Here is an 8,828-nt window from a genome sequence, read left to right on the forward strand (position 1 = left end):
TACACTATACAAAGAAGGGGCGGTGAACACAACAAGATGATATCATTTCTCAGTATAAACTCTGAAACTGGAGACATTGTGGCACTGAAAAGCTTTGACTTTGAAACCCTGAAAACGTTTCAGTTTCATGTTATCGCTTCTGATTCTGGGACTCCATCATTGAGCAGGAATGTTACAGTGAACGTGTTCATTTTGGATCAGAATGACAACCCTCCTGTCATCCTGTATCCAGTCAGCTCCAATGGTTCTGCTGAAGGTGTGGAGGAGATTTCCCGCAATGTGAACGCAGGACACTTGGTGACTAAAGTCAGAGCCTATGATGCTGATATAGGTTATAACGGCTGGCTGCTGTTTTCACTACAGGAAGTTACTGACCACAGTCTGTTTGGTTTGGACCGCTACACAGGACAGATCCGAACACTTCGCTCCTTCACAGAAACAGACGAAGCTGAACATAAACTGGTCATACTGGTTAAAGACAATGGCAACGTTTCCCTCTCAGCAACAGCTACAGTGATGATCAAACTTGTGGAGCCAAAAGAGGCTTTTGCCGCTTCTGATGTCAAAAGTACAGCAAAGGATGATGAAGATAATGATGTGACTTTTTACCTGATGATCACTTTGGGCGCAGTTTCAATTTTATTTGTCATCAGTATTATCGTTCTTATTGCAATGCAGTGCTCCAAATCCACAGACTATACTTCTAAATATCTCCCAGAGACTAATTATGATGGGACCCTGTGTCACAGCATCCAGTACAGATCAGGAGATAAACGATACATGTTGGTCGGACCCAGGATGAGCATTGGATCTAATATAGCACCCGGAAGTCATGCAAATACACTTGTGCTTCCTGACAGGAGGGGGACATGTGGAGAGGTAAATATGGATTTTAATAAAAAAATATAATAATTTCTGAAATAAGTTTGCATATGACATGAGCTTAAACTAATGATAGAGATTAGTCTAAAAATGGTCAGTTATACCATGACTAGTGGAACAGAATGACCACAAACTGATAAACCTAATGACCCATGTGTTGTTGTGTACGTGCAGATGTTTGGTTTAGTCTCATTTTTTAAAGTAAACAAGTGTTTTTCTTCTGTAAAGACACCATAAGGCTTTGATGTGTGTTGTTTCATTACTAATTGCCTATAGTTCTATAGTTTTACTCAGTCACGGACAGATTTTGTTTTTCTAATATGTAAAATATGAAAGGTTATCTTTTGCTATTGCATTTAATGAGCTTTCTTTAATACAAGGGACAGAACACAGCATTTATGTAGACAGTCTACAAATGTAATATAGCTGATAGCATTACATATTCAAGCCATATCAATTTCAATTGCTTTAACTTCCACATCTGAAAAGAATCATAGAGCTTCTGAGAGGATTTTTTTTTTCTTTTAGCAGGAATGAATTAGATTTGACATTTACATTCGAATGAAGATTATTGTATATTTTTATAGAAATGTTATATATTTTGTTATGCTTTTTCCATTCAGCTTGGTTTAAACAGCACTTACTGCTGAAGACAAATAGAGGAACTCTGTGATTTCTGATGCAGTTGCAGAGATTCAGTGGGCAATGAATGGCTGAGACACAGAGGAGGTCGGAGTCAGCCTGAGGCACGTGTGCAGTGAATCACAATGTGCAGTGATTAAGGTGGGGTAGGGTTTCTTCGCTCTCAGATAGATGTTATGATATTGTATTCCTGAATCGGAAGCTATACATTCTACTACCTTATTTCATTTTTTAGGTTTGGAGTTCTTTGAAATTCCAATCAAAAGGTGTAAAAGAATAGACACATATATGCATTTATGAGGATGCCAAACATACGCTTCAAAATCTATGATCCCTTTTACAAAACTAAAACTAGGTCACGTGTGTATATCTGCATGGCAGACTTTTATGTTGGTTTTTTCATGAACATAGTGGTTGCCCATAGCAACACACTGGGAGATCCACCTCTCAGACTCTACTGGTTTCCACAGACTAGCCTGCACTCCTCAGTCTTAGCAACAGCAGCAGAAGAGGATGAATGAGGGAGGGAGATGAAGGGAGAGCAGCCGAGTAGGGGGAGGGGAAGTAATGCCATTTATTTATTTATTTATTGATAAGACAGTATTTAATAATTATATAGAAAAACAGATTGCTTTCATTAAATGATCATGGCAAAACAGGTACAAAATTTGCAGAATATAAAGCTATAACAAATGCAGGAATGGTTAAAGTGTCTATTAATTAATTGGATTGTGTAGAGATAATTATCTTTTTCAAATATAGGTCACCCTTTGCTTCTTTGAATATTACACAAATGTGCATATTTTGTGAGGTCTTAATGGTCTGTAATTTTTTTTTACAAACACATGAAAAATGGCTGGAAAATGTCTCTATGCTGTTCACATGGAGAAAAATGAAAGATGAGTTCAGGTTCAGTGTGAACCGTAGCTCATGAAGCAGAGAGCTTGAAGAAATTCTCACCACCTCTTCTGCCCCTTGACTATCATTGGGTTTATACATTTTTAATGCACCTCTGTGTGCATTAAAACCTCTGTATGTGTTTGAAATGAAAAACTGTATGAGGCTTCATGTGTATTCAAGTACTTAGTTTCTACTCTAAGCTTTGCCTGAACAACAGATGGCGGAGAAATATGTGAATGAATTAAAACGCATATCTTAAATCTTATGCATTAGGATTATCAGACTGCCTGTGAATTTAAACTGTGAGGTGATTGCTTCCAAAAGCCAGTTCTTAGCTGCTATTGTGGTAGGTTGGTTGAATAAGTGTAGGGAAATAAAAGGCACGATGTGGCTTTATTTCTACTCCCGATGAATGGCTAATTAAGGTTTAAAATGCCCTCTGATCAAAACTGACAGATTGGTTTTTGACTGTGCATTATGTTTAAGAATATTATACAGTGTGCTCTTGAATGTATTTTCATTTTGCATTCCCTTTTTGGATGGGAGTGTGCCTCCTGGCTCTTTGTCTCTGTGCCTGGCTGGCTCAGCAGATCAGTGTATTTCTGCGTTTATGCTTTGTGCTCAGGCTGTACATTTTTTAGCAGTGCGATGCTTCTTCATTAACAGGTTTTTATCTTTATTGTGAAGGGAAACTATTAGTGAGAACATGGGAGAAGATGAGAAAATCTGGTAAATCAGTAAAAAAAAAGATTCAGCTTTAAAAAAGAGGTCCTAATCATAATTTCACCAATAAACGATGTAGCCATTATGACTCTTTTATTGCCTTGATATTACAGCCTTGAATTTGCATTTACATTGAGATGTTTGATGTAAAACTCTAAATATCAACACAAACTTGACCTTTTTACCTCACATATTTTTTCCCACCTTGTTCAGTGCAGCAGTGACACCAAGTTAATACTTCCTAACCTATTCTTTTAGTAAACACAAAAGTAAAATCTGTTATTACAATTTTTTGTACTTAAACGACACCTGCTATATTCAAATTACAAAATTAATTGAAAAAAATCGCTTGTCAAGAGAATATTTGGTATTTATTTAGAAAGGGTTTTACTCTCTCCATTCGATTAATTTAAAATGTGAGAGCTTAAAATAATAAAATAAAAAAAATTACAACTACCAAACAGCTTTAAACAAATAGTGAGACTGCAGATTAAGAAAATATGTGTTTTAGGTCATTTGGGAACTTAAAGGGGAACGCCGTTTTTTTTTTTTTTACATTGGGCCCTTGATTTTAAGTTACTACATCATGTTCTACTCACCCATATGAGTTTTGTGTCATTTGGAGCTGTTCTGCAGATATTCCATTAGGTTATATCCAAGTAACGTCTTCCTATGGCCAAACAACCTTAAGGCACAGACTAAACTGTTTATAATTTATCATTTATGGTATGCCAGCATTCATAACATGTAGGCGAATCACTGTCCCCCAGACATCTGCGGTTATATTTTTTATATTTTTATCTTTTAAAAACAAAGCGGAGCGTGTATGACGCCTTAAAGTTTGAGTTGGCAAATTTTTCTTACCAATTTTAAAGTGATAGTTGTGATTTCTGCAGATATAAGGAAAAAAAAACTTGTTTATTGCTATTGTTATATGGGGCTATTCAGAAAAAAAAAAATACTAGAGCTGATAATCTCTGTAATCAGTCATTCTTAATAAGTGGGAAGACTGGTGATGGTTCCAACATTTATTTCTTTTCTCCCAACTAGTATACTTGATTCATTTGGCCGACACCGAGCAATTATTTGCATATAAAACATCGATTATGTCTGTTTGTTGCCCATACCATTAAAGCCTATTTTCATTTGACAGATTTTTTTACAATATTCTTAAAAAAATCAACTGTTTAAACATCCCTGTTCCTGACACGCTGCAATTTCATGAATCTATTCATTTTGGAAAAACCAGATTTAGGTTTTTGTCCCAATGTGTGTTTTTCCGAGAACTTGTATTGTTCATAAAACTTAACAGCTTAACTGCAACCTTGGGCTCTTTGAAAAGTGCATGTTCAAAACCTGAGAAATTAGAAATAAAATAATGACATTTTATTTTTTTAATACTATTTTTAAACATCCTGAATAAACACAACTTATTGTGATAGTCGTGAAGTCCAAAAGGCAGTTTTTAAATGGAAAAAAAGAAGAAATTTTAAGAGCACACAGATTTTAGATCAAGCTAAACACATAACTTTGAAGGCAACTAAACAATGAATAAATCTAGGTTGCAATTAATGAATAGAAAAGATCAGGACAGTTGGAGAAAAATAAGCCAGATGAAAAAAAATTGTTTCCACCTCAAAAAACATGAAAAAAACAAAAACAAATGTAGAATATACTCTGTCTAACTGATCATGGCAGTATCAGCATCATCAAGATAGCATGTTTCTGATTGGAGAACAAAAACCTGTTGCAATTGTTCTTGTTCACATTTATAAGAACAACTGTCTTTAAAACAAACCTGCCTCCTTTTTGACTTCTTTGTATTTGCCACTGTACTAAAGAGTTTCCAGCAAACTGCACACTATCATTTAAGTTACATGGGACTTAGAGTAATATTGTTGTATTATGACAGTTTAATATCTGTTTTGTTCCTTTCATACACAGATTTGTGTATCCTCTCTCTTGTCTTTGGAGCTTTGCTGTGTCACTTAGATTTGTATTCACCTCTCTTCTCTCTCTGTCCCCTCTCTGTCAGCTAACTTTTCTCTTACTGTATATACATGCTCATTGTTTTCTCATTCATCCTCTTCCTTGTTGACTTTTGGCCATCTTTCAGCATTTGGTGGGTTTTATCAGTCTGCCATATTTTTAGCATTGTGCCTCATGCCTTCAGGGTTGCAACTGTGGATGCAGATTTTGCTGTTCTGTTGTGTGTCAGTAGGGCAGCTTCTCTCTTCTTTACTGCAGTGCTTTTTTGACGATGCTGCCACTTATATTAAGGTCAGGAGCAATGGTGGTAATCAAATTTACACACATGCACATATTGCTGTTGAAGCAAAAACAGCCATGTCTACTTGTTACACACAAGAGAACTACGCTTGTTGACAGATATTTGTTATGAGTTACAGCTCATTGAAGATACTCACAAATGTCTAATCCTCTTTAGCCAAAGGCACTTTCACAGAGGAAATGTGGCTGCATACAAAAGGAAAAAAAGAGCTAAAGCAAAGTGAAAATCTTTGATAATATGGTGTGTTAAAAATTAATAGAATGACACACTGTTATTAAAATTTACATAAGAAAAATAACTTGATTTTTTAAAATGAATACATTTTTGATATTTTTCACAATCTTTATAAACAATACCATTGTGCAATTTGTTTAGGAAACATGTTTTTTATTTAACATCCAGCTTTTGGTCTGGATATCTGTTGAAGAACAGGAAAATAATTAAATAGATTTTAAAGCTGAAGTTGCAGCTTCCTCTGAATCAGTTAAAAGATAAATCCTTAATATTTAGACCTAAGATGTTTTTTTCATTCCATCATCCTTGTGCTCTTGGGCATTTTGTTTTAAAGAGATTTTTTGGGCAGTTCAGAGAAAGGGATAAAGGTAACCTGGATTTAGTGTGAGCTTTGTTTTTAAAGTAGTTCACAGATTCAAACTTCTGGCAAATCTTTTTATGCAATACACAGACGCACAGAGTTTTGTGTTGTGCTAAATTTGACCACACATTTTGATTTAATTCTTCACTGATGGCCTTTGGACTGAAGTAATATGTAGTTTTAGTCATATTTAACTCTCTTGTAGTCGTTTTAGTTTTAATCAACTATACAGTATGATATGGAGGTGGAGAACTTATTTTTCCACAAAAGAAAAATAATTCCATTATTTTCTCTTTTACAGAGATATCCTTACAAAGTCAAACTGGTAATTTATTATGATTCTTATAGAAATGTATAACAAATGACAATGCTAATGTAAAACATACCAAATATTATACTTATGAGTTCAGAAGAAAGGCGACAAAAGCGCGTGACCTTTGAACCCACTTGATTCATTGCCACCGAGACTTAAAAGCTTGAATGATGATCATTCCTGCTTTACTTCTTTTTAGAGAAGCTGCTAGGATGTGGGAATGCCTGGGCTCCATCTCGAAGTGACCTTAACTTAATTTTCCTATTGGGGTGAAATCTTTTTATGTTGACTTTGACATTATATTCAGAAGTAAATGTATATTTTTTGGACTCATCCAAATTCATAAAACAAGTATTTATATGCCTTTGTTAATCAGTTAAATCTATAGTTTTTTTCTGCACCACTCTAGATGTCCTGGGATTGTATTATTTTTGAAAACTTACTTTAATCACTCACTTTAATTACACTGTAAACACACAAAATGGATCTCTTCCAAACATGTTAAATAAATTATAGAGGACAGTAACCACGGCAACAGTTATGTTAGGGAACCTAAGCATTGTAGCCTACACAACTACAAAAACGCATTTCATGTCAGATTTTAAATGACGATAAATTCTTAACAAAGCTTTTTCATATAAAACAAAAGTAAAATTTTACTTTATTAACATTGTTACACATGTTAAAAAAGGTATCGATGTATGTATGTATGTATGTATGTATGTATGTATGGATGAATGGATGGATGGATGGACAGGGTTTATTTACCTTTTATGATTTTGTTTTGGTTTTATTTGTCAAAAAACAGGTTCAGCCAACAAAGTAAACATTTATAAGCAAAGAAGGAATATATGCAGTTTTACGACCAGTGCATTCTTTATTAGTTGCTTGTTGATTATCATGTCTTACTAACCATAATAGATAGCATTATGCTTGAACTAGAAAGTTGTGTTTTGCAACAGTTATGCCTACAACTAACTGAACTTGACCCAAACTTCACCTTTGGATTATAGGTTCATACAATGTTGCATCTAGTGCCCCAAGTGTGTTTGCATATTTTTTGTTTTTTTGCTTGGCTTTTAACTATATTTCTATGTCAATTAATGTTCCTACTTATATCAGTATTTTCCCTCTACAGACATACCAGTGAACTGTTATTGGTGGATCAGGAAGCATTTTGTTCTGGATGTCAGCAGAAACACCACTGCAGTGCTGCTGATGAAGAACAAATACTTTCTCCTTCTGTTACTCATTTGATGTATTGGGAAAATAAAAGATAGACATGAAACAAAATTCTATATTCTGAACTATAGTCTAACTCTGAATAGCCCGTGCAAGTAATATTTAAATTTCCAAATGTTACACCTACAGTATTTCAAACCGTTTGAAAACCACAGTCTTTGCCTATTTCATGTTCACTATTTTTTCTTCTTTCTTGTAGAATCTATCCTGTAAACAGAGAGTGGGCCATTATTTAATTGTGGGGAGCAATTACAGCTATAGTGTTAGATTTCTTGGCCCGGCATGTTTTCCTCCTGTCATTTGTCATAGAACATGTCAGGCAGTTTAGAGCCATCTGTGATTTTGATGTGAAACTGAATAGACTCAAATTTGTAATGTGTATTTGGTTCAGATTTAGTTAGATTTTTTTTTTTTAGTGGGTTCCTGTGTACATATTCACTGAGAGTTTTCTCAGCATAGCTTAATAAGAGTTGCTAAGAGTTCAAGTCATTCCAAGTAAATGACACCTTTTAACCATACCATGGTTTGTTTGAATAAGCCAGGTTTGTTTTTTCTCAACAATGAAATTTGTGTAGATGTAAATTTTCTGTTTGTCCTCTCAATACTGACTTGATCTGGTGGACTGAAGCCCATTCTTTTTCCGTCAGTGATTCAAGATCTGTTACTAATCACCATGTACTTGTAAAAAGCATCAGCAAATGCTATTTTAAAAGGTCATTTGAAATCATTGCTGGGTAAGCAGATATTTAGTTTGGAACCCTTATAATGTTTTTATCTTGCTCTGTTGAAACAGTTGTGATAGTCAAAGCAAGAGTATTAATAAAATAAAATAAACTTGTTTAATGTCTTTAAATCTGTTTCTCTGGTGTAATAACTAGTGCTTTATAGCTTTTCTAAGGTCAAATAGAGACATCTATAGGTTTTTTTTTTATCTGAATCAACAGAGATTAGGACAGATGTGGATCTGCAGAGCTGTTGTTTGGCATCACAGCCCACACAGCCACAACATCTGCTGCTGTGCAAGGGTCATCATGACCTGCCTGCGGGAATGAACCAACTAATGGGTCAATGCAATGCTATATACAGTAAAAGCTACATCCATTACGACCAAATGTATAGGGTCCCTGATTGATTGTTGTTTAAAATCTAAATCTAAATTTGGATTCTAAAATCTAGACTTATGGAGTATGGTATTGGTGACTGATTAAACAAATGGCAGAGAGAGTGTGGGAAATCCAAAG

General features: G+C 34.7%; 1 protein-coding gene across 1 annotated transcript; it reads left to right on the forward strand.

The window, feature by feature from the left end:
* The first annotated feature begins 6 nt into the window (after nt 1-6).
* LOC107088226 (protocadherin beta-18-like) lies at nt 7-7,933 on the forward strand. The gene is made up of 2 exons (XM_015380249.1): nt 7-879; nt 7,484-7,933. The coding sequence occupies exons 1-2, from the start codon at nt 37-39 to the stop codon at nt 7,493-7,495; spliced, it is 855 nt and encodes a 284-aa protein (XP_015235735.1). The 5' UTR covers nt 7-36; the 3' UTR covers nt 7,496-7,933.
* The last annotated feature ends 895 nt before the right edge of the window (nt 7,934-8,828 follow it).

This window comes from Cyprinodon variegatus, unplaced genomic scaffold (genome assembly GCF_000732505.1).
Source record: "Cyprinodon variegatus isolate N-32 unplaced genomic scaffold, C_variegatus-1.0 Scaffold210, whole genome shotgun sequence".
In the NCBI taxonomy this organism is placed as follows: Eukaryota; Metazoa; Chordata; class Actinopteri; order Cyprinodontiformes; family Cyprinodontidae; genus Cyprinodon; species Cyprinodon variegatus.